Genomic DNA, 26,340 nt, shown 5'->3' with positions numbered 1-26,340 from the left:
GCTCCTGAGTGCTGGGATTAACGGCATGCGCCATCACGCCCAGCTTTTTTTGTAAGCTTTTTAAAGATGAAACAGGAAGAATGAGAGAAAGAAGAGGCGAGGTGGGAAGAAAGGAATTATGGGTCCTGCTGCAAGCTTGACTGTTCCAAAAAGCCAGCGGAGCATCTGTATTTTGATGAGAAACGGCACCCCCATAGTATGTGTTTCACCTGCCTCGCTCTAGTTCTGAGTGCAAGGGCCCCAAAAGAAAGTGAACTTGAAGCACTGAAGGTCCAGAAAGAAGGCAGACACGCTTGAGGCACACAGAGCTGGTGTAGTGTCATGTGCAATCAGAAAGATGGGCAGAAGGGTCGTGGGGACCATAGCTGAGAATTATGTATTCTAAACCATTACACAGAGCTTTGGGGTAGAGAGCAGCATGTGAGCTACAGTTTTAAAACTTCATTCTTGGTGCTATGTAAGATGACAGATTGGTATGGAAGTTCGATTGTCACAGCAGGGAGCATCAATGAAATCACATTAGGATGGAGCGGGGAGGGATCATGACTGGTGAAAGTCTCCAGCAGAAATGCTCAGGTAGTTTTAAGAATACTACCCACAGAGGGTCTAGCTGTAACCATGTTGGAAGGAAAGACAGTCATGGTGAAGGGGAAAGAGAACAGAGTGGATGGTTCTCCTGAAACAGCTGGAGGCTCCCATGGGCATCTCTGAGAATTCCAACCACCCAACTCTTTCTTGCTTAAGACAAGGCCATGCTTGTTTCTCCCAGGAACTCTTCTTTACTTATTCTTATACCCTGAACCCTCCCTTTGATCTCTGCCATGTGTTTACTCTTTCAGTATTGAGCCATTTTCTCACAAGGCTCATCTGTGCTACACCATCCCACCCTGGATCTGTATTTTCTTCCTTTTTCCTTCTACTCCCTCCACAAGAGAAAAACAAAACAAACAAACAAATAAAAAAAAACTAATGAATCTCAAGAGGCAGGAAGCACTGTGGAAACTGCTGGTACCATCAGATACCTGTCCTCATGAAGTCCCAGTCCAATGGAGGCTCCCATTAGTAAATGGGCGATTATGACTTTGGCACGGACGCTGAAGAAAGGGTGCACCTTACCATGGCAGAACGTAACAGGAGCCTGACTAAGTCTAAAGAATTCAAGGGACGTTTCGCCAAGGGAGGGACATTTAGAGATGAACAGTGTGGTAGGACAGGAGCCCAGAGAGAAGACAAAAAGAGACCCGCGTGCTAGATTCTGGTGCCGCGGGCCAACAGGAACAAACTTCTGATGAGGACCACGTCAACTGAGCACAGAACCATGTGAGTGCTCAGCCGGGCAGCTGTGCAGAGTGCAGTGGGTGACACATGACGGGGGCGGCAGGGCCAGACGTGTGGACTTCTCCTGGGAAAGCAGCTTAGGAAATGCAGGCAGCGACTTTAGTAGAAAAGGTGCAGAATGTGTTCAGGTTGTTTAAGACATGGACCAGAGCTCCAGAAAGTGAAGGGGTGTGCAGATTTGTCCTGCACTGTGCACGGAAGGGACAGAGCTCAATCGCACGTCACTGTGACAAACCCAGAGAACATGGGGTGTCGATGTTCAGAACCCTTTATAGAGCAAGAACACATGACATCTTGTAATAGTTAGACAGCAACACTGCTAATCACAAGAAGCACCACTTATCACAGGCCTGTGTCAGCTCTGGAGACATAAGGCACCCCAGGGACGTTATTTAAACCCTCTCTACGTTCTTCCCGGACTTATAAATGAGGGAACAGTTCCTACTTACAGAATGATTGTAGTATTTGTCCAATGTTAGTCATTGCTAATTATTAGAATAATGGTGACCTCCACCTCATTAAAAAGAAAATTTAAAAAAAGAACATTCAGTCTTTCAAAAACATGGCAGTTTCGAGAACATACAGCATTACATGGTTTATAGCAAGTCACACAGCTCAAGAGGGAGAGTTAATCTGTGACCCAGATCGTTCTGACACCGAAAGCATGTTTTTGATAATGCTACACAATGGCTCCAAAGGGAAGGAAGGGACTGTCCCCCCACCTGTCCTCTTTTATTCAGGAAGGCTGAACGCTGGGAAAGCTGGTTCTGCTGCTAGATTAGACTGCAGCTCAGGGAGGAGAGACTCTCATCTGGCAATAGCTGGGGTGGCAATGATCCTGACTATTCACTCCATCCCTCGTTAGGTGGGAACATATCCCACACCATGGAAGCATGGAAAGTTTGGTCGTTGAGGTGCGAAGAGTCATCAGAATAAGGAATCCTGTCAGAAGACCATGATGGAGCTTGGTGGGTAGTAACCATCTTGCCATGTCACAAAGTGAGCATAAAGCTTGTGACAGACTTTTCTTAGAATGCCCTTGGCATCTGGTGAGACAGGGAGAATCCTTAGGGTCCAGGGCTTACAGACAGGAAAATGCCTTAAACAGATGGAATATCTTACCTGAGATTGTACACCTACAAAGTGAGAGCGGTAGGATTTGAACACAGCTCTTTTCAGCTACACTGCTTTTTGCAACCTGTAGTGTTTGTCTTTATCTATGCTGCCCCTTCCATTTCATGCTCAGGTCCCTCTGATTTTTCTTCCCTCTGTGCTTTGATTGTCAACAAGCTCCCCAGAGACTGTACTTAAGTCTGTCAGTGGTATGCTAGGTTCCCTTATACTGGCCTATGAGAGCACGCTGCTGTGTTTTTAGGAATTTGTGATCCACATGTCACACTCACTAACTGAAATGGCCAAAGGGATTCTTCTTTTCAGAAATAGGTTCTCATGTTTTGAAGACTGGCCTCAAACTTACTAAATAGCTGAAAATGACCTTGGACCTCTGATTTTCTTCTTCTACCTCCTGAGCATGGGGTTATAATTGTGAACCGCCGTGCTTACTTTATGAAGGGCTACGGATTGAACTCAGCTTCATGCATGCTAAGCAGATACTCTTCTAACTGTGCTACAGCCCAGCTCCATGAAGGACTTATTTATAGCAGAGAAATCAACACATGCTACAAATCAGGGCTCCACGATTCCCCTCCACTAACACAGTGACTGTGACCCACTTTTACCAGCATGCTTACCATTCTCTGCTAAGGCACTGCAGATACCAGAGACCATTTTACAAAATGCCTGGCAGGCCCAGGGAGCATCTGAAGCTATGCGTGTACATGACACCACCTGCAAGCCCTCTGTCTTTCTGATCCACTGCTTCAGTAGGATGGAGAAGGTTCTGGGAGCTCAGAACCACAGTCACAGCACAGTTCAGGGAGACAGGCATACAATCCCCAAATTACGTTCATATTTAAGTCACAGTTCATGCCGTTCAAAGTATATGACAGTGTGAGCAGATATTTACAGATGGACTGAACACTAATGCTAGCATTTGTTCTCTTTTCATGTGGTGTCAGTTTGACAGAGAGTTGAACTTTAGGGAACACAATTTTACAGATGCAGAAGAGGGAAAAGGAAGCTAAGAGCTTAAGAGGGGTGACCCTAGCTTGTGCAACTCATGATGGGTGTGTGTCTCCCATCTAGAGCCCTCCTCTTATCTGGCTTTGATTCCTCCCTCAGCCTTTCCCATCACTTGAGGATGAGTACCTTGTGCCAGCCTGCCAGTTCTCTCGGGGATGTGAACACGACCCAAATTACAGTCAACGTTTCCCAGGTGCTGATGGGGTAACTATGCTATGTCTTAAAATGAGCTGCATGGTGAACTTGCCAACATCTGACTTTTTTTCTATTTGACAAATGCTAATTTCAATAGCTTAGCTCACACCCATTACCTGTGTCTGGGCCACGTTCCCATGAAATGGGGGCTACCATCATACCCACTTCACAAATGGGGGCTACCATCATACCCACTTCACAAATGGGGGCTACCATCATACCCACTTCACAGATGGGGGCTACCATCATACCCACTTCACAGATGGGGGCTACCATCATACCCACTTCACAGATGGGGAGGACTGAAGCTTTTCCTGAAATCACAAGAGAGTTCTTCACACAAGTGCAAGGTATATATTTATAAGTGATGCACTGTTTTGTGCTCACTGATGGCCCTGGGCAATGTATACAGCTGAGGCATGTACAATAATAACAATAACTCAGTGACCATGAGTAACTAAAATATTCCCATAATGATTTTAAAAAGTTTCATAATGTTAAATATAAACCACTGGTATTAGAAAACAAGAAATTTGATTTTACACACAGACTGTTCAATAGACACACATACACACACACACACACACACATACACACCCATCATAGAAACATTATATACTACAAACAAAGGCCACAAAATGAATTATTTATAAAACTTTTTCTCTTTTTATTTCTGTTTTTTTTGTTTTGTATTTTTTTTTTTTTGAGATCAAGTCTTGCTATGTATCCAAGGCTGACCTGGAATTCACCATGTAGCCCAGGCTGTCCTTGAATTTACCTTGATCCTCCTGCTTCAGTCTCCTTAGTGCTGGATTATAAGCATATGCCACCACATGCAGCTTGTGTTAGAATTCTTTTATGATTCTTAAGAAGTAAAGCGGGGTGGTGGCACCTACCTATAATCGAACACTCTGGAGGCCGAGGCTAGACTTCAAGCGCAAGCTTGGGTTATATGGGTGACATTATCACACACACACACACACACACACACACACACACACACACACACACTCCCCACTCAACAATAATTAAAGAAAATAGGACCATGAATTTGAAAGAGAGCAAGGAGGGTACATGGAGGAGTTTGGAGGAAGAAAGAAGGAGGAAGTGACATAAATGACATTATAATCTCAAAAATTAAAAAATATTAAAAAACTCGTGAAAGTCTAAAATCCATTTTGTGAAATTATTTAAAGGTGTGTGACTATGCTTTCTTTACGAAATGTGAGCTTCATGTTTCATTCACAAAAACACAAGCTTGATGCCATGTGATTTATTAGTTCTATATGGTGAATCCTCCAAGCTCCAAGCTTAGCACCTGGCCGTTGACCAATGGGGCCTGCACTTCTGTAGCTCTGTGTGCCTTCTAACCTATTGTTAGACTATCAGTGAGGCCCTGCTGAGGACAAGTGATTCTCTTCACTGCAAAAGTGGAGAGAGACGCAACACTATTTTAGCCCAAACTAAAAAGACTAGGTTTCCTCCCAAGTTGTCTGCTCCAAGTTCATGAAAACCTTCAAAGATCAGGTCTCACCCCCCTGCCACCCTCATCTGTATCTTCTAGTGAGAAACCAGCAAGGAACGGAACCATCTTTGACTCAGTGACCACACAGCTAAAACCTTAGTACTCATCTCTGCCCTAGCTCTCTAATAATGTAAAAATAATACAATGACATGAAGAGAGATCAAATACACTTTGAGAAGTGGTCGAGGAAGACTAACCAAGAGGCACTGCACACAACCAAAGGCTTCTGAAAGGAGGGCTGGAACTCAGGTTTATGTCCAGTGCTTTCATTTACAATTAGGAGAGTCTATGGGGAAGGACATTTGCCCAGGGCCACTCACTCAGTGGGAAGCACCGCGACTTCCTGACCCCCAACCCAGTGCTTCTACTAAACTATATTCTGACCATGTACTCATTTGCTTTGCCGTCACTGTTGCTGTTCAATAGGCAGATGCCTTTAGACACATCTAGCTATGCCGCCACTCTAGGGAGGAGCCCTTCTTCAGGCAGATACTTTGTGTTCCATTGTCCCCTAGTCTCCTGAGACATTGTGCCATGGATGAAGAGGCTACCACGTGCCTTACCACTTTCAGAATATTTCATGAATATTCTGTGCATACACATGCCCATGAAATACAGATTATCACATGGAAGGGTGACCCCATGGCCTCAGGAGAGAGATGGGCGTTGAGACAGGAGAGTTCAAGTCATAAAAGTCTGACATAGGACCTCCCTGTCTCCATTCTAAGAAGCACTTCTTTTGTAAAACAGAGACTGGACTAGGTTGCCCCTTATGTCCTCATGAGCAATAACTAATACCCTACTGCCCTACAGATTCTAAAATACCATACACTTCACATGAACTTCAAGTTCTATCCACAAAACTCGGCACATAAAATATATATTTGTGGAGAAGAAAAATGGATGAGTGTTAAACCTACAGCTTTTAGAACTGAAATAGCCAAATCTAACACCTGACTCTCGGATCTCTCCGAGTTTGTGTTGATCTCTCAAGTGCTTTGTGGTTATTAAACACAACGTGTGCTCATGTTCCAGGTGTTCAAGTTTACCCCACAAATCAACTAATCCAAACACAAAGCAATAAAGAAACAAAGCCAAGAGCAAGTGTTTTCATACCCCATGGCGATCCTCGAAGTATGCCAGGCTGGCTTTCGTTAGCACAAAGAAACGGACTTTGAAGTTCGAGGGAGAAGTCCTTCTCTTCTGTTGGGATTTCTTGATCAGCTGCTCTTCCAGGAGGATGAAGTTGTTCATGGTCCAGTTCTGAAAAGTGATGCACCTTGGGCATCACCCCTCAGTGCAACCGATGGAGAGAAACAGCTGGGAATGCAACAGGATACAGTCGATCTGTAGAGCGTTGCTCAAAGGCAACTTGCCTCTACCCTTATCTCTCTATCAACATCAGCCAGCCTCACCGCTGAGCTCCTCCTCTGATGTCAAAGGCCATGACCACATCCTTTCAAAATTCACCAAGCTAAGAAGCACATGAAAAAATATGCATATCCTTTGTGATATGGTTTGGAAATGAGGTTTGAAGAAACTTAGAATTATAAGAGGAATTCAATTTTCATTTTTATAGTTTCTGGTTGAGCCTCTGCAACATTTAAGACATGTAGGAAAGGGAAAAAGAACAGGGCTCCAGGGGTTAGTGGAGCACAGCTCATGTATAAGTTTCCCATGGCTATCATGGATTGCCGCCGGCTTAGTGGCTCTAAGCACCTTACAATTCTCTACTTTAGAAGTCTGAAATGTGTCTCACTGAGGGAAAATCCTGGTGACTGTACTTCTTTTTGGCAGGTATCTGAGGGATACTGTCTCTGTGACTGTCCTACTTTCTGAGAGACACCCAGGTGGCCTTGGTCTTGGCTCTCTTTCTCCATCTTCAAAGTCAACAGCTGTGGGCTTGAGTTCTGCTTGCTCCATATTGCTGCAACCCCCTCCGCCTCCTGCCAACTTCAAGGATCCTGAGACCCACCACGAAGAGTCTAGGACAGCCACCCTGTGGTAAGGTCAGAAGATGGTCACTGCAACTCCACTTGATATGGCAATTCCCCTTTGTCACCTAACTTCATACAGTCACAGGTTGTAGGGATTAGGGCATGGAAAGATTTGCACAGGGCTGTGATTCTACCTACAAGCTTGAATTCTAGTGATACCACCTACCACCTGCAGGATAGGTTGGAATTTCAGTTCTCTGAAAGGAAGCAGTGGGGCCTCGTACGAGGTGTCGGAGGACTCCTTTTTTGACTCCCCTGTCAGCCTCACGGTGGTTTTAATGGTGTCACATTAGGCTTCTGTGTCTGCCACTGCAGAAATGCTGCATGCTGTGTCTGAATGTGTTTTCTTTGTTTCTTTCTGGTTAATTCTGAGGTGATATTGCCAGCCTCAGCCAACATGTGCTTCCTCTGGAGAGCCTTGCAGACCTTCCCACATGGAATCTTCTAGCCTAATTTTTCCTTGCTTATAAAGACCCTTCCAAGGAGGCAGCTCGCAGAGACAAACAACAAGCTATTTCCTCATGAGGGTCTTTGGGAAGTGAATCTCATCTGCTCTGTGAGCAATGCATGTTACTTATGAGTCTAACCTAGAGTCAGGACAACGCTAAGATGTAGTACTTATATGAGGTTCGCTGTGATGAGAAAGTTAGTAATCAAGAAGCCCCAATGCAAGCAGGGGAAGCACAGATCAGAGGGGGACAAAGGATAAGACAAAGTGTGGGAACACAGTTCTATAGTTTATTTTTAGATGTAAATTGCTAATTATAGTCTCCTTTCACATAATGTATTGGATGCTGTTGAATAATGGAGGCAAAGGGAAGGGAGGGAGGGCAGAAAGGTGAAGGGAAGGGAGGGCACAGTGAGGGAAGAGAAGGGAGGGGAAGGGTAGAAAAGGGAAGGGATATATTCTGAGATTTTAAGACATGAAAATATAGCGTACAAAAGAGGTAGACTTTTCAAAATACAGTTTGCGCAAAGATGATTTTTTTCCTTCTCTCTCCTTTTCCTGTGGTCACTGATTACCTGGACATGTGGTCTGCCTGAGTAAAGCCTACGCTATTTTTGGCCTTTCCAGTAACTTGGTAGAGCCATGCAACTCATTTCTGAACAAAAGAATCTGTCAGAAATGGAAGCGTCCTTGTGGGATGTGGTGGTATACACCTGTAATCTCAGCTCTTGGGAGGGTGTCTCAAGAAAAGAAGGGGGTTCTTTAATGGGAACCTTCCTATCACCCCCTTTCTCTTTCTATTAAGGTATTGACTTGGTGGTTGGCACTGGAAGACTATATTATACTTTATGATGTGGAGGCTCTATGTTAAGAGTGACTGATCACATGATAGGTGGAGTCATGGATTTAATAATTCATACTTGCTGTGGAGCACCCGTTCCACACTCCATCTTAGACAAAAGGCTGATAATCACTGGATTATCTTCTTTTTTAAATGCAAAAAGAAATATACCATTAATATTTTCTAGGACTCTGTTACTGGCAGCATACCCAACTTTAACACTATGATGTATCATGTACTACCTTCTCAGTTACACTGTAAACTACTTTGGAAAGGGCAGATTGATGCCAGGCTGATTCAGGTCCAATGATTTACAGGTTTTACATAGCCCTTTCACCCGGGAAAGCAGAATATGAGGAACTGTTGTTTTCCATTTGCCCAGTCTCTATGTAGTACAATAAAACATAATTTTATTTTCTACGACACAGAACACTCCAAACCACTTCCTGGGATTAGTCTATGTCCACTCTACAGCATAATTTTAGAGCCCCAAGTATTTTCTCCATCATGTTAAGATACACAGTCCCTTTATTTGTATTTTGGTTTTAAAAGTTTGGTGTATAGAAGACTAATTCCCTACTGGTGCCTGTAACTAGCCCTAGGCTACATGGTGCTACCCTGTCTCAAAGGAAAGCAAACACAATTGCAAAGGAGGCTGGGGAGATGGCTCGGTGGTTGAGAGCATTGCTTTAAAACATAAGGACTGATGTTTAGGTACTGGTGTCCACATAACAAGTCAAGCACGGTCTACTGCATGCCTGCAATCTCAGTACTTTAAGGGGTTCCTTACCCCAGGCTCCTAGGGCTAGTTGGCTGCCAACCTGACTGAAAACCATGAGATCCAGCTTCAAGGAGAGACCTTGCTGCAAACGAAGAATGCAGAGTGATAGATGAGGACACCTGAAGCTTTTATCTTCACATGTGCATATACACCACACACAGACACATACAACTACAGACACACAGAGACACACACACACAACCATAGGGCAAACAAACAAATAAATGACCAAGGACGAAAAACCCAACAACACAAAAGAGCTCCTACTCGCCAAAGACAGAACAGTTTTGGACACTAAAACGTCTAAGTGTGACGAGTGAAGTAAAGGTATTAAAACTACAGTTTTCAAAAGAAAACTGAAAAAGGCCACCCCAATGACTACTTTCAGAGGCTAATAAATAACCAACTTATTATTCTGGAAACAGAAAACAAAAACAAACTAGAACCTTCTGCCTTTCTTGAAGGACTGCATTTCAGTATAGTCATCGAATAAGGGGAGTGAAGAGGAAAAGACAGAGCATCACCGTTTCACAACCTGAATAGAACAATGAATGCAGACGGTGGCCCTAGGTGGCTATTAAACTCTCCATGTCGAAACTCATAGGGAAATGTACAACAGTAAGAAGAAGACAGCATCGTGTCAGGCTGACCACTCTTCACATGACAGAGAGACAAGCAGACACTGTGTGGCTTCTGTGTAATGTGATAGGAAGCAAGGAAACCACCCACACGGACGCCTTGTGTAGAGAGAAAAGAGTCACGTATGAGTCTGGTCAGAGCTCTAGATCTACATCTGAGCTGCCAGGAAGCTCAAGAGATGAAGGAACATGGCAAAGAACAGGGAGGGATGTAACTGAGCAAGTCCAGAATACACCAAATGCCAAGGTCAAATGACCCAGGATCCCCAACAAATAAAGTGGGTGGGAACCTACAGACTAGAAAAAGACCTTAGGAGATGTTTCCAATGTGGAAGGAATTTGGATTCAGAGCCAAACAAATCAACTGTATAAAGGACTTACGAGCCATCTTGGGGGCATTTAAACCCTGGGAGGAAACTGAGGAACTGCTAGGAAATGTTTAGGCAAGCTAATGACACTACTGTCTGAAAAGAGTGATCTCCACAGGTGTGCACTAAATGATTGATAAAACGATCAAATCTGGATTCTGCTTTATTATAACGCAATGAAGGCCAGGGAGGAGAAGTAGGGAGAGAAATGGTGTCCCTGAATGGACAATGCTGTGGCTGGGTGATGGACACAGGGGTTGTTATTGTGGTCTTTACACTAGCATCTGTTTGAAGTTTCCATAATGGACACTTCAAAGGAGCCAGTCCAGTTCCTGTTGATGATTCAGAGCCTGGAGAAATAGCTCGGCAGTTAAAGGCATGCACTGTTCTTGAAGAGGACCAAGTTTGGTTTTCAGGATCCAGATTAGGTGCTCACAAATCCAACTTCAAGCCATCAGGCAACCTTGTCTAGACTCCATGGGCATCTGTACTTACATTCACATATCCACGCAAAGACACATATGCATGCATGCATGCTGGCACATGCACACACACACACACACACACACACACAGACACACACACAGAGTGGGGGGGGGCAGGCCTGCACACAGGCACTAAAATAAAAGGCAACAGAAAACTCTGAACACATAGCCCACACACTGCTTTCCTTCAGCATCAGCTGGACTTGCTTTGGCAAACACACTGACTTTCCCACTGTCCGTATTCTACCTCTTCCTCCTCCCTCAGGCACCACCTGGATTTCTGCTGTGCTTCTTCAGGCTCAGGCTGGTGGGAAGAAGAAAGGGAAGCATAGGCAAGGAACTCAACATGATAACAGGGGCAATCCTGGGTTGGCCCCCTCGGGGTGTGATGCAGACACACAATGTTTCTTTTCTTTGTGGCAAAATCTAGTCCCAAGTTTTGTTGTTTTCAAGATTTTTCTGCTCAGGGCTCTTTGGAAGTTCACTGGTCCTACTCCCTGCTGTTTTCTGACTTTTACATCTCTGCCCACGACTCCAACACTCCTGCCTTGTCACTGCAGATAGACACATGTCCCTAGGACACCCCCTTCTCTCTGATGACAAACAGCCCTACCACAAGCTTTTGCTATTGTCTTACTGGCATTTAGATATGACTTGTAGGTTTCCAAGGCTCAATGAGTCTGCCTTTAAAGGCCCTGTTCCTTAAATTCTGGGGAATACAAGCATTTAGGACTCTTCCCTCTGACTGGAGATAAGAAGACATTTATAGTACCTAGAGAACTCAGTTCCCTGATGCTTTAAGCCCTGGCTTCTGAAAGCTGGAGGTGGGAGGACATTTACCAGCAGAACTGGTTTTCCCTCTTCCTGTGTCTTAGTGGATGAGACAGCACTCCTCTGTTAGAATGGAGAAATATTTCACTCCTTTAGTTATATTTTTTATGAGCCTTTGGAACCACAGATGAATTGAGAAAGCCTTTCTTGAGAGAGAGAGAGAGAGAGAGAGAGAGAGAGAGAGAGAGAGAGAGAGATGTAAAAACATTTCAGCTTAATTCTGTGGCCCAGGTAGTCCACAAAAACATCTACAATTTGGCTTGCCATTCCTTGGTTCTGTGTTGGCTTCTGTTTACCAGAACTGCCCTCTATGGCACAAAAACGGTTGCCAGAAGTAATCGTCTGACATTTTACTATGAGAACAGTTCTAGAAAGCATCTCAGAGAGACTAAATGAGGAAAGCCTAGATGCTCATTAACAGATGAATGAATAAAGAAATGTGTACATTATGTATATATATACATACATACATACATATACAATGGGACTTTATTTAGCAGTAAAGAAAAATAACATTTACAGGAAACTGATGGAACTGGAAATCACTATGTTAAAAAATGAGCCAGCTTCATAAAAATATCTGACAAATGCCACATATTTTTTTTTCTCATAAGTGAATCCTAGATTTAAATCTGTATGTGTATGTATGAGAGGCTCAGGCCATGAACCTAGGAGAGGAACCATGAGAGAAGGTCTAAGAGGAAGAGGGCAATGAACACATATGACCTGAGGGCAGAAGGGGCTGTTGGGGAGGTGGGGGAAAGGGACCAGCAAGAAGCAAAGGCAGGCGTGCAGGAGGACAGGAGGGGATGAATAAGAACACGGTAGGTGTGGGAATGGCACAATGAGACCATTAATTTATGAAAGAAGAAGAGTCCCAGTGATACAGAAGAGGAGGACCTTCATCTCCGTGGGACACTGGGTAGAGACTATGCTAACATCATTGCTAGTGTTAATCAGGCTTTCTCAAGTTCTCATTGCAAGGAAGCACTTCCATATTCATTTTCATGGTGACCACAGAGCAACATTACTTCTGATTTTACAACTGTTGCTCTTTTCCTAGCTGCCTTGAGCAAAAAGACTGTCAGTTAAATAGCCACCTGGTCTGCCCTTCTGCCAGAACCAGCTGTTCTGAACACTGTACAGATGCCACGAGGAAACCACACAGCAGTCATAGCTGCTTGCTCTGGTTCTTGGAGTGGTAGCTCCTGCCCAGGGCTGTACAATCTGTACCAGGTTTTTTTGCTCTCACGAGCCTTGGTGAATGTTAAATGGTTTTTAATCCTTTCCACCTCGGCTAGGGAGGGAAAGCACTGACCATAGTGGCCCAGTGCTGTAGCTGGTACAGAGAGGGTGGTGCTGTGATTGGTGCAGATACAAGCAAGGCTTCACTTGTGTGGGAAATTAGCTGTGACTGGTACACATCCCCACGTTGAGCTATGTAAGCAAGCTCTTACCCTCACTCGGAGAGCGGACTGGTAAATATCCGCTGAGCTGCTTTCCCTGGTGCTGCAACACTGAGCCCCACAATGTGTTTTTGCGGTGGTCTTTTCTTGACCACTTCTAGGAGTGCACCGAGCTGAGCGGCAACCATGAAGGCTGCAAGGCAATAGCACCGTGACATTTAGAGTAGCTTCCACGCTGAGTTGTAGAACCAACAAGCTTAGCAGCTGAAAAGGGGGTAGAGCCACAAGGCTGACGGGCAGCAGCAGCTGCAGCAGTGGCTGCCTCCTAGATGGTGACCACTGTGACAAGAGCTACAGCATCAAGAGGAGGCCGAACATTTTGAGAGACCTTCCTGGGAAGGAAGAAGAGGGATGGAGGAAATATCAACAGGGCAGAGGGTCCCTAGTTACTGGAAGAATTGTGGACAGCTCTCAAGCCTTTGGGGCCAAGTGGCTCAGATACACCAGGCCTGGAAACTCTAATATTGATCACTTCTAAGAGCTAAGGAATCCCGACTTCTAAGGCTTAGGCAAGAGCTGTAACACCTGTAGAGCTAAGGACCCAACTACCAGAGGTCTGCACGGGAGCTGTAACACCAGAGGGTGCCTCCTGCGGCTGCCACACCTGCCTGCTGCTGTCAGATGCTGGGGGACACGAGAGCCGCTGAAGCCCTGAGCTTGAGTGCTTCTCCGTGAGTACCTGTGATTTCTATCTGGGTAGAGCAAAAGGACCCTATCCACTGGTTTGGTAACTCCAGTATCTTCAGTCATTGGCTTAGCTTGGGGAGGGTGCTTATATAGACCAGAGTCAGTACAGCCAAGGCAATGGAATTTGGATGTGAAATTCTAGGTCTTCCTGGATTTGGGGTGGCGTAGGATTGAGGGGGGGAGGTGTGGCTCTCTAAGTCACACCACAGTTCTGCTAGCAGAGGAAGGAGAACATATACACACAAACATCCACGCACATACACATAGACATACACATACACACATACATACATACACACACACATACACAATGTCAAACATTTATATTGCAAGCATACTTCTAACAAATGGGACCAGACAGCTTTACATATTGGAAAAATACTGTTGCTAAGATATTTAAATTTCTAATTTAAAATAAAAGAATAAAGTGTTCCTTATTAGAAATCTTCAGTTTTATTAGAAGTCAGTGATAGGGGCTGGGGAGATGGCTCCGTGACTTAGTTCTTGTTGCTCTTTTAGAGCACCTGAGTACTGTTCCCAGCTCACGCATCAGGCAGCTCGTGACTTCTTGAGATAGCTCCATGGAGTTACCTCTTCTGGCCTCCATGGCCGTCCACACACAGTCACACAGGTACACGTACACATAAGAGAAGAAGGGAGGGGGCAGGGGAGGAGGAAAAGGAAGAGGAGAAAGAAGAGAAGAAGTTATTGTCAGTACTAATGGGAAATGGCCAGAGAGCTTAGCACTTTTATTTTAATTAAAAAATTATCTATTTTATTTTACTTTAGAGACAACGTTTCAGTATGTAATCCTGGCTGTTCCGGAACCTGCTTTGTAGACCAGGCTAGCTTCAAATTCACAGAGTTCCTCCAGCTTCTGCCTCCCGAACGCTGGAATTAGAGGGGTTCATCCATACAAATCTAACTGGGACTGGAGAGCTGGCTTACCTATTAAGATCAATAGCTCCTCTGCCAGAGAACCCAGGTTCAATTCCTAGTGCCTACAAGGTGGCTCACAAGTCTGTAACTACAGCCCCAGGGAACTCAAGGCCCTCTACTGGTGTCTGAGGGCGCTGTAGTGCACAGACATACAGGCAGGCAAAACACATAGACACATAAAATAAAAATAAATGTAAAAAACAAAATCTAAATTCAAATCTAGTTCAAAAAGTGTTTCATATTTTTGGTATAAAAATCAAGTCAGTAAATGACACTTAAAATCATTTCACATCAATGTTAATGTTTTACACTTCCTGATTTTCTTTCAAGAATTAAACTATTTACTTGCAATCATCATTTAATACCAGATCCTGGATCACTCACATCCCTACCTCTCAGTAGCTTGTTTTATCTCTGATGTGATTGTGCACGAGTGTGTGCATGCATGTGTATTTAGCTGCAGTCTTTTTCAGGGTTAACACCAAATAAAGAAACATAGGATTTGTGGTGGGATAGCTCACCTTGCATGAACAGAGCCAAGTGGGAAATTTGACTCAGCTGAGCAGGGAAGAATTTCGATTGAGAGTGCAGCCGAGTATAGCAGAGCCAGAGCCGGGCCGAAGGAAGGCAGAGGAGGGAGACAGCTGGAGCACAGTATTAAGCAACACAACTCTTTTGATCAGCTGCAGCTGTCTGGTACACCAGCTTCTTTCCTCTCAGCCCAAGGGCAGGAGCGAGGTGATTTGCATGCTGACCCTCAGGGGAAGATTCAGGTATCTGTGGTCTTTCCAGACAGCAAGAAGGCATTGCAGAAATCAAGCTGACTTCCTCAAGTCCTGGTGCCCAAGGCAAACCACAGCTCATCCCACGCCACCCACCGTGCAGCACCCAACATGAAAGTACTGTGGATTATATTTTAGGCCTGGGGATTTACCCGATAGGTACGTATTGTGTATAGTATGGAAATCTCCCCACCCTCACATCCTGCCTAGCATACAACATCCCCTCGCTAGGCTGCAGACTCATTGAAAAGGCTATATATAGCAGCTTCTGCCCTGATGATCAAAATAATAATGGGGAACAAACTCTATTAACTTGTAACCTCTTTTCACACTAAATGTTCAGATTCCTGTTGTCTGTAACCATGCATGTCTATACTTAATATGCGGCATATGACTTTGTACTCTCATGCTTTACTCTCTGATTTAAAATGTATAGACAAGTAACCTTAGAATCCGTTTTTGATGCTATTCCTTCTTACAAAAAGTTATTGTTGATTTTAATTAAATACAGTGATAAATATCAGATGCACCTTCTGGTCTATTCATCCACTATTATTCTACCATCTATCTGTCTCCCTGTTTTCTCCGGGTCTTTTAAAAATGTTCTGCAGTTTGTAGACTCTCTCAACTTAGATCATAGTGCGTACATGCGCCACAACATTCCTTTTAAAGAAAAAAAACATTAAAAACATGTAGAATAGACAATTTTACCTGCTTTGTCTTAGTAAAGTTTATTTAACATTCCCACCTAAAAGTTGTTTAATTATTTCACAGAAGGAATGAAAATGCCACTGCACTGATTATTTAAGAATTAAGTATTGTATTCTATTATTATTATTTTTTTTAGAATAACACGATTTTAAGAATAACATTGGGGGCCAAGGAGATGTCTCAGCAGGCAAAGGTGCTTACTGTGTAAGCTTGGGGACCTGAGTTGTCCTCTGACCGCCACATGCATGCCATGGCATGTGTGTGCCCACATTTATTTACATGAATGCACATTAAGCACTGCATACACACATTGTATATGCACACACATACTCAGATACACATGCCCACAGGGCTGGGTGGAGGGAGACACACTAAGTTTAGAGCTTTCATATATAAGTTGTTTAGCTAAAACAAAACATACATGAAAAGCTATCAGCTATTTTTAAGTAAGATATGTCTTATGTGCCAAGAAGTTGAAGCCATCTCAGTATACATTTCAACTGTTTTTAGCATATTCATGACATGGCACAGCTGCCACACTCCAACCTCCTGGGAAGGCTACATATTACTGATCAAAGTTTCAGTTCTATTGAGCTTCTAATAGCCTGCAGACCTTCATTTGAGAGAACAAATGATTTCTGCTTAGCAGAAAGGGCAATGTCAACACAAGCGCACGGTTTCAGTGCATCGGAGACAATGCACTACCTACAGAGTTTTCCCCTAACGCCAGCTTCTTTCTCTAATTCTCACGTGAACCAGCTCTCAACATCCTAAAAATTTCCCCATTAGTGAATGACACTGATGCCTCTGTTTGCATAAGAGGCATGGTTCATAAATCTGATTCCAGGGGCCAGGCCCCTGACAGCAGGACCAGGGTCTACCCGGTGCATGAGCTAGCTTGTTGGAGCCCATTCCCTATGGTGGGATGCCATGCTCAGCCTTAGCGCAGGAGAGAGGGACTTTGTTGACTCTCCATGGGAGCTCTTACACTTTGGGAGGAGTAGATGGGGAGTGGGATGAGAAGGGCGGGGGTGGGGGGCTGTGTCTGGAATATAAAATGAAATTTAAAAAAAAGAAAAAAAATGAGTCATGGTTCATACTTTCTGAAATGCATTTTGACAACCTGCATACTCTTGGCAAAATGATGGGCATAGCATGGTGAGCAATCAATAAGTGTATTTAAAAATCAGGAAGTTAATTTAAGTATGATTTTGGGCTTTCATTCTCAGGTTATGGAATTCTGTGCCAGAGTTAGATCTGAATAAAACATCTTTGTTTGTTTGTTGTATCTAGGCTTGAATCACTACTGTTCTAAGGATATAGCTCTACTGGCATAATATTCTTGAAAATCTGTAAACTGGAAGTGTTACTTCCTTTTGTGTAAGTTCTAGGTGCAGTGGAACAAAACATGTCCAATTAACCTTTGCCTACAAGTCCAATAGGAGGCTGTGGACCCCAAGACCCTGAATTTCTTGTAGCTCTGAGCAAAACAACTTGTCTTCCTGTGCTTGCAATTGCTCTGAGCATGAGACCCTCATGAGTTCCTGATGGCAGGGGAGTGAATTCTGGTGGTGTTTACAGCTGAAAATCCCAAGAGCTGAGGCGTGGCTATCAGTTAAGGATCCCTATATAAACTGCCCTGAGCCCAATAAAGTGGGCATTCTTGGTGTTCTTGTATCAAGGATGACCCGTGTCCCTGTGTCTTTGTCTGTCTATGTGTGTGTTTTTAAGTCTCCAGACCTAGTGCCTGAGTCTTGTGGACTGCGGCGCTTTACATAAGTCAAACTCTGAGGCAGGATAAAAAGAAGGGAAAGTTAAGAGGGCATGGGACAAGAAAGGAGCCCCTCACCCTGGAATCTGGATGCGAGTCTAAAACTTTAACTCAACAAATGCAACTGAAGCTGCTGACAGAGACAGCGCCTAGCGTCCTGAAACACAAATAAGGATGTTAAAAACGAGTCACCTAGTGCCAGAACGTTCCATAATCTTGAGTCTGTCATGCTAGCCCTAAATCTCAATGATGTACATTATAGAATTACCTCACAATTTTATTTTAAAAAGAAAATCCACTAAGAGGAAAAAATTAATAAACAAGGGTCAGAGAGATGGCTCAGTGGGTAAGAGCACCTGCTGCAGAGCTTGGTGACCTGAATTTGACCTCAACAATGAAAGAAGGGAGCTGATTCCTGAAAGTTGTCCTCTGACCTCTACATGTGAGGTGGCAAATGGCCACATGCACACAAGTAAACAAACAAACACAAGTAAGTAAATAGTCACAGGATCACAGGTACAATGACTGCAATGGCACCTAAGCATGGCTCGCTCTTGACAAGCCTTACCACGTCTTGAATTGTGTGCTGTTCTTTTCCTGTGTGACTCCCTGACTTAATAAGCCTTTGCTTCACTATGGCTCACCCTGCACACCGTCTGTGCAGTCAGTGACGCAGGCTGATGTGACCGGGAAGGGAAACACTCAGGCTGCAGCAACGGCCAACAACCCTCCCGGTAGTTTGCTCTTTGACAATCTGCCTCTCCGCCTCAACTCCAACCCCTCTTTACCAGCTTCACTCTATCCCTGGCCCCGATCTCCTTGGCATATCTTTAAACATGTCAAGCATGTTCTGGCTGCAGGGCTGTGGTTAACTGCTATGCCTCCAACAGGCTCTTCCTCAAGCTCCACTGCTGTCGGTTTCCCGAGCCTCTTTATTCCTTTGCTGAAAGGTCATTTCTTCTTCTTCTTCTTCTTCTTCTTCTTCTTCTTCTTCTTCTTCTTCTTCTTCTTCTTCTTCTTCTTCTTCTTCTTCTTCTTCTTCTTCCTCCTCCTCCTCCTCCTCCTCCTCATCTTCCTTCCCCTCTTATTCATTTTTCTTCCTTTATTAAAAATAGATTTTTCCCCATATAATATAGTCTGATTATGGCTTCCCATCCCTATACTCCTCCCAGTCCCTCCCTATATCCCCTCCCATCTGGATCTAACATAATGATCTGTCTCTCGTTATGAAAGAAAAAAAACCAGGCATCTAAGGAACAATAAAATAAGTAAAAAGAAACAAATCAGAATATGGCAAAAGCACCAAACAAGAAAAGAGCCACAGAAAAAGCACAAGAGATGCACGTAGGTGTGGAGACACACATCTGCATGCACGTAGGTGTGGAGACACACATCTGCATGCTCCTGAATGTAGGTGTGGAGACACACATCTGCATGCACGTAGGTGTGGAGACACACATCTGCATGCTCCTGAATGCTCGGGTCCTGTTCCGCCGCGTCTTTAGTACGCTGCTCTGGCTCCTCCTGGCAGCACTCCCGCCCTGCATGCCCACTTCTCACCAGCACTGGACACACTGCACCACACACTTGCTCACCGCCTCTACAGAGCTCCACCAGGTAAGCCTGCCTATTTCATCCACTGCTGCTTCCCTCAGGACAGGGCGCCGCTAATGAGGTAAAGTGGGTCAATTTAGGTTGCGTAGGACTTATACATTTACCTTCCAGTGGCGTGGCCTAATCTAGGATAATTTCAACCATTGTATGTCTGGGGACTTGCATTCCTTTCAGCTTATTGTGACCTTGGTGAACTTACTTAACCTCTCTGAGCCTTGATGTCACCCCCCACCCCACCCGCCCATACAATATGGATGATTAACAGATCAACATTTTATAGGGATATTCTGAAGAAAAATCTTTTCTTAACATAAACCGATTAGTACCATGCTTGGTTTATAGCAAGTTTTCAATAACACGACCATGATTTGTCTCAGTTTTTGAATTGTTTACTCTTATTAGTTATGTGTGTGTGCATGGACATCATGATGAATGTGCGGAGGTCAGAGGGCAACCTTTGGGAGTTGGTTCTCTCCTTCCACCCCGTGGGTTCCTGGGATCAAACTCACACCAGGTTTAGTGACAGAGGTCTTGGCCTACTGAATGATCTCAATTAAAAAAGAAATAGGAAAAACTCTCAGGGCTAGCGATCCAACTCAAGAGTTTCATACGTGCTAGACAAACTCTCATTTTAGTAATATATCTGTGATGGACTTATGACAATATACATTTTATAATATGTAATAGTAAAATATAAAATATATATTATATGGGGATTGGGATAAGCGGGAGAAAGTGAGTAAGGAGGGAGACAGAACTATTTCTAAGTCAATAAGATCTAATATTATTAACTTTTAATCATTACCTCCTTACAAGTCACTGTGTTACCTTTTTGGGATAAATAATATCTTTGGAAAAAATATTTTAGTTCTTCTGTGGTAAAGGACTTTTTTTTTCAAGGTCTTTCCCTTATTAGTAATGAACAAATCGATTATTGATTAGATTTTCATAAGTGCATGGAAGAGTGAGCCTCAGCAGACACAAGTCCATAGTCACTGAAAAGCTACGCTGCACGTTGCACTGAGGCGAATATGAGCACAGAACAAAGATTTTTCTCTACACAGTAATCACTGGGTGTGGGGGATGGGTGTGGGTTTATTTCAGAAGTACTGCTCTAACTGGAGGAGGGGGATTTTAGCTTCATCACCTTCTGCCAAGTAAAGGAAATAACTCCAGAATGATAAATCTGCTACGATTTCTCTGAAAAGCTTTTCAAAGAACCCAGACACCAGTGGTTTACCAGGCAGGCATCAGGGTGAAGAGGCAGGCACACCATTGCGGGAAATCCGACTGTGATTCTAGCACCTGTGAATCCCACGGTTCCCAGTAACACTCGACCCCACACACTGCTGACCACCAACCCTCTCTGTGTGAGGAGGGCAGGAATCGGAAAGGTTTAATAGCCTGACTTGGAGAAAGCTCTTGTAGCACTGACGAGACTGACTTAGAATCCAGTCCTGAACTCTGACCCCAAGCAAGATAACCTGTAGCCCTTGATTTCCTTGCTGTAACTTACAGCTTTGAAAGATTAACTTTGCCTAACTGAGAAAATGGCCAAGAAAGCTGTATTGAGAGCCCGCCCGGATTGTGCGGTTACACACACGGAGGCCTTGATGAATCAGAATCCAGCTAGGGTCTTGCCCTTTAGCAAACTCCATTCCATCACTAGGACTGTAACCCCAGGAGGTCATTCAGTTGAAGGAAAAATGTGTTCACAGGAAGATGGTCCTTATTAGAGTGTCTGTGATAAGACCAACACCAGAACTAGAGAGAAGCATCTTAGATGCTGAGAAAGGCAGAATGGCTTATGTCCTAAGCACCCAACTGTCTGATTTTTAAAAATGTCCAGCACACCCACATATGTACTCTGGCCGGGTGCAGCCTGCGCCTTCTGAAGGTGGTGGTGTGGCTGGGGTCGGAGGAGGCTGCTGCTCTGGCTTTGAGGGGTGACTGCTTGGACACCAGGACAAAGGGGAGTGAGTGTGCTGGTGACAGGTCACAAAGGACAGCAAGGGGATAACTGTGGAGCTGTGAGGGGATGTGGGCAGAAATCTTGCTGGGAGATGGGCAATTGCCTTCGCTCCCTCCCTCTCTTGGGGACACGATTTGTGGCTGGCAGCGATGCCTGGAATGAAGAGAACTATGAGCAGTGAGTGTCTGTTACCTTACTACACTGCCCACAGCTACAGATCCATGGGCGTGTTCAACACCTCCATGGGAAACCTACAGCGACAACTGTACAAGGGAGGAGAGTATGAAATTTTCAAGTATGCACCGATGTTTGAGAGTGACTTTATCCAGATTAGCAAAAAAGGAGAGGTGATTGATGTTCACAACCGCGTCCGAATGGTGACTGTATGCATCGCGTCCACCAGCCCGGTCCTCCCACTACCTGATGTCATGCTGCTGGCCCGACCAGCTAAAGTCTGTGAAGAACATGCCAGACGGGCCCGGTTCATCAAGGGGAGAGGTCGCAAGCCTTTTAAGACATTAGAGCTCACCAGGTTGCTGCCTTTGAAGTTTGTCAAGATCTCCATCCACGATCGTGAGAAACAGCAGCTGCGCCTGAAACTTGCCACAGGCCGGACTTTTTACCTACAGCTGTGTCCCTCTTCTGACGCACGAGAAGATCTCTTTTGCTATTGGGAAAAGCTCGTCTATCTCCTGAGGCCACCAACGGACAGTTGCAGCAGTGGTCCCACGCTTCACACTGGTGACGCAACTTCCCTTGAGGACAAAAGCCTACTGGTAAGTTTCTAAAGACTTAAATAAGCTGGGGAGATTTGGGGGAACATCTCAGAGCAGGTTCCACAGAGACAAAGGTGCCTGTTTAGGCCCACCTGGGAAATGTGTTATATTTGAAAGGATCCTGCGCCGCCACTCGGGACTTAACTATCACTCTGGGAAGCTGAACTACTTCTCCAAAATGTCTTAGAAGGCTTAATGTCAGAGGCCTGAATTATCAGTTATTCTGCCTCCTATCCAAGACTGTAGGCGAACCTTAAAACTTCCTGATGGCTCAGTCTTAAACTCTTTATATACCAACTCAGCCTCCTATGCTATGGAATGTTATATAATATATAAAATGAAGGGAATATATTATATATATTCTCTTGTTTTAGATGCAAGATCTCAAGATGTATCCCAGGATGGCCTGGAACTCGCCCACCATGTAGCTTAGGCTGGCCTTGAATTGGCTCCTGCCTCAGCCTCTCGTGCTGAGACTGATGACAGGTGCTATCACACCTGATCAAATTACATTTTTAATTTTAATTGATATTGTACATATTGATATGTTACAGTGTGCCATTGATACTTGTATTTAATATGTAGTGATGAAATTTGGGTGGTTGGCATATCTATCACCCCAGATATTGATCATTTCCTTGTGCTAGGAATAGGGAGAATCCTCTTGATTTGTTATTGAGGTAAGATTAATGGTTGCCAATCATAGTGATCCTTGGGGAACATAAGCCACAGGAAGTTACTCCTCTTACCTAACTGTATCTTTTAGTCATATTCTCTACATTCCTGCTCCCCAGTAGCCCACCCAGGTCCTGGTGACCACTAACCTGAGACCTGCTTTTTAGTGTAGAGTGTTTTTAGTTCTCCAGAACTAAATGTTCTCAGAAACATATCCTTCCCTGAGCCATAATCTGTCACCCTGTGCCTATTATATGATATCTTCTTAAAAAAAAATAAGCACAGTCCCCATGTGTGTACTTGCACAACGGGTTTCAAGACCATCAATATGTCTAGTGTTTCCCTGACCCAACAATTCCATTTGTAGAGCTGTGCCCAGCAAAGACAAACACAAAATGTGGAAAACACATTCTAAACTAGAGCTTCCTTTTGCCCTAGAATTGCCCAGGTGAAACTGAGAGGCCATTGACTGAAGTGCGATGGGAGGGATCTTGTAATAAAGGGGAATTCAGAAGTCCCTGGGTTACTGAGCTCTAGTGTGAGGGAGGAACTGAGCATTCTGGCCTGTCACCTCAATTTCACTGTCTATTCTCCCCTTGGCACAGGGCTCAGAGATCCATGGAGAAGGGGATCAGGATTCTGGGCGTCAAAAGCTCCGAGATGTGTCAGGAGCCACCTCTGCTGCCTTTGCGGGAGGAGAAGGGACGCGACCAGCTACTGTAGCCTCTGCAGTCGTTGGTACTCGAGGTGCTAAAGGGGCAGCAGCCGGGGCAGCAGCCGGGGCAGCAGCCGGGGCAGCAGGTGGCACAGTGGCTGCAGGAGTAGTAACAGGCTCCTTAGCAGGGGTGTCAAAAGTGGGGACAGCTACAAGCTCTGCCTCTGATGCTGTAAGCACAGCAACGACCAAGTCTCCAGGCTCAGGAAAGGTAGCTGCAGCTCTGGCAGGAACAGCCAGCAAAGATTCAGGAGGAAGTGGATCCAGCAAGGCCCTGGCAGCTGTTGCAAACATATCCTCAGACGTGATAGACGTAGTCTTGGCAGGAGCTGCTAGCTCCTCCTCGGAGACCACTTCCGCAGCTGGAACTGTCAGTGTTACCCAAGACAGCAACCTGAGTGTGGCGTTTGCAGGCACCATGATGACCAAGGGGCCTGCTGCAGGGCCTGCTGCAGACAAACCCGAAGCTCCACTCGTGTCAACCCTGCAGAGTGAAGGCTACATGTGTGAAAGGGATGGGAGCCAGAAGGTTTCACACACTGACTCTGAACCCCGGAAGGAAAAACGGGAGAGACGAGAAAAGGACAGAAATGCCAGCCGGAAAAGATCCCATCACCACAGGACGGGAGCAAGTCATCGAAGCTCAGGCAAGGACAAGACCCGGAAATCATCTTCCCACCGGTCCTCTGTATCCAGCCATGGGAAAACAAGAGAAGACAAAAAAGGAAAAGGGCACAGCAGCTTAAGGGGCAAGAGACACCACAGCTCCTCTCGCAAGAGTGAGTCCAGGACTGCTCACAAACCCAGGAAGAACCGATCCACACCTAGCTCAGTGTCTGTGAATAAGAAGCCCAGTAAGATTGGCTCATTTTTGAGGAGCTTTCTAACACGGCCTACTTCAAAACCAGGGGTCCCCTCACGTGATAGAACGGTAGACGTGACAAAGACGGTGGAGAAGCACAACATAGAGACGAAAATGGAGAAAGGCAAGGAGTTAGAGTTCAGCGGTATGGTAACCGAGACAACAGAGAGGATCATCTTTGAAGCCAAATCCATATAATAAGACCCAGAGTAGGAAGCCGCAACAGAGACCAAGGCACAAGAGAGCAGTCCGGTGGGACAATTCCAGCTTCCCTAAAGGCAGTTTCAATAATAAAGGTCACATAACTCAAAAAGAATTCTGTCTTCTGTTTGCTCTTCTGTGTTGTACACTCCGGCAGTGACTTCACAGTGGCTTCTGTGACATTCACTGCTCTGGTGAGGTAGAGCCTCCCACCCACAGGTCCAGATGAGCCAAGGCTGAAGCAACAGCATTAACCCCTTTCTGTCTTTGGTTCCCTAAGTACAGGCCATTGGCCTCTGGGGGAACTTTGTACCCATTCTCCCCTCTTTCCCAAAAGGCCATTCGTGAGTGGGAACATTCAGTCTATTCCATATTTGAGGGAGGACAGGGCAAGAAGATGCAGTGGCCTTACCAGGCAATTGGCAAGGGGGAATCTATGAACTAAAACCTTCTTAAACTATGTGTACGAATCCTAAAGGCGGGGCGGCAAAGAAAGAAACAAAATCACTTGCACCAGTTAAAGCTTTCTCAACTTGCAAAAAACAAAAAATTCAAAATGAGAATAACGAAGCAGAGATGACTTTGTTGGAGCAGCCTTGGCTCTGAACACACAGTCGACACACTACACAATGCGCACACTGGCACAGCGTGCCAGTCAAAGGTGTCCGGAACACCCCTCGGGTTAAAAGTCACTGTAAGTCATTGAAGTGTTTTTACAACAGGCTTCTGCTGTCATAAAAACAATGGTTTAATTACATAAAACAAAGACCTTTAATTGTTTTCTACCTCCATCCTTCAGCATGTATCTCTGACTGCCCTGTGTGAGCATGCATGATTTCCAAGTGATATTGGAGTGGCTGGTAAGAGTTATAATAAATGGTTAAATGCATGTTGGCTTGAGATCAGGACCAGTTTCCCACAATTTCTGAAACAGCCCTGAACTTACTTCATCATTTTGTAGTATGTATTTATGAGCAATGCTCATTATAAAATCAAAGTATTGGCCAAGTCTGAAAAATGCTGGAAATATTCCATATGCTGCAGTATCAAATACTCGGTCAAGAGCTGACATTTTAGAGATCTGTTTTCATTATTTTAAATCATGTGTGTCTAAGTGTGGGTATCTGCATATGTGTACAGGTGTACTTGGCTGCTAAAGGCATCAAATCCTCCTAGATGGAGTTTCAGGCAGTTGTGAGCTACCCAACGTGAGTGCTGGGGTCTGGACACAGGTCCTTTGCAAAAGCAGGGTAAGTGTCATCTCTCCAGGCTCAGTATTTAATTTCTACGTAAAAATAAATAAACGTATGCATCTCATTGATATGCAAATGTGATTTCCTCTCTAAGAAACAGTACAATTAAATGTATCCCAAAGAACTTTTAAATGTTTAATTTTCTTTTCTCTTGAGAGTTTTCTATTGCTACATAATGAAATATGACATCTATCTCATGTTTTATCCTCCAACCTCCCTCATATCAACAGGTCACCCTCTCAACTTTATCTCACTTAAATATATATATATATATATATATATATATATATATATATATATATATATTTAAGCCTACCAGTGCCCACA

General features: G+C 44.6%; 2 protein-coding genes across 2 annotated transcripts in view; one reads left to right on the top strand and one right to left on the bottom strand.

Moving 5' to 3' along the window:
- Positions 1–6,581, bottom strand: part of Itk (IL2 inducible T cell kinase) — a 65,684-nt gene extending 59,103 nt beyond the window's left edge. The window contains exon 1 of the mRNA XM_075992851.1: positions 6,317–6,581. Coding sequence (XP_075848966.1) covers positions 6,317–6,454 — 138 coding nt within the window. The 5' untranslated portion in view covers positions 6,455–6,581. The remainder of the gene's footprint in view (positions 1–6,316) is intronic.
- A 14,899-nt stretch (positions 6,582–21,480) lies between these two features.
- Positions 21,481–24,800, top strand: Garin3 (golgi associated RAB2 interactor family member 3). Its single transcript, XM_075989649.1, has 2 exons — positions 21,481–22,307; positions 23,588–24,800. Exons 1-2 carry the CDS (start codon positions 21,681–21,683, stop codon positions 24,755–24,757), a joined length of 1,797 nt encoding a protein of 598 aa, XP_075845764.1. The 5' UTR covers positions 21,481–21,680; the 3' UTR covers positions 24,758–24,800.
- Positions 24,801–26,340: the final 1,540 nt, after the last annotated feature.

This window comes from Microtus pennsylvanicus, chromosome 11, assembly GCF_037038515.1.
Source record: "Microtus pennsylvanicus isolate mMicPen1 chromosome 11, mMicPen1.hap1, whole genome shotgun sequence".
Lineage (NCBI taxonomy): Eukaryota > Metazoa > Chordata > Mammalia > Rodentia > Cricetidae > Microtus > Microtus pennsylvanicus.
This window is presented reverse-complemented; position numbering and strand designations above follow the sequence as displayed.

Coding starts and splice junctions, on each gene's coding strand:
- Garin3 (XM_075989649.1), top strand. CDS start 21,681: ATGCCTGGAATGAAGAGAACTATGAGCAGTGAGTGTCTGTTACCTTAC. Junction 22,308..23,587: donor TTGAGGACAAAAGCCTACTG/GTAAGTTTCTAA, acceptor CCCTTGGCACAG/GGCTCAGAGATCCATGGAGA.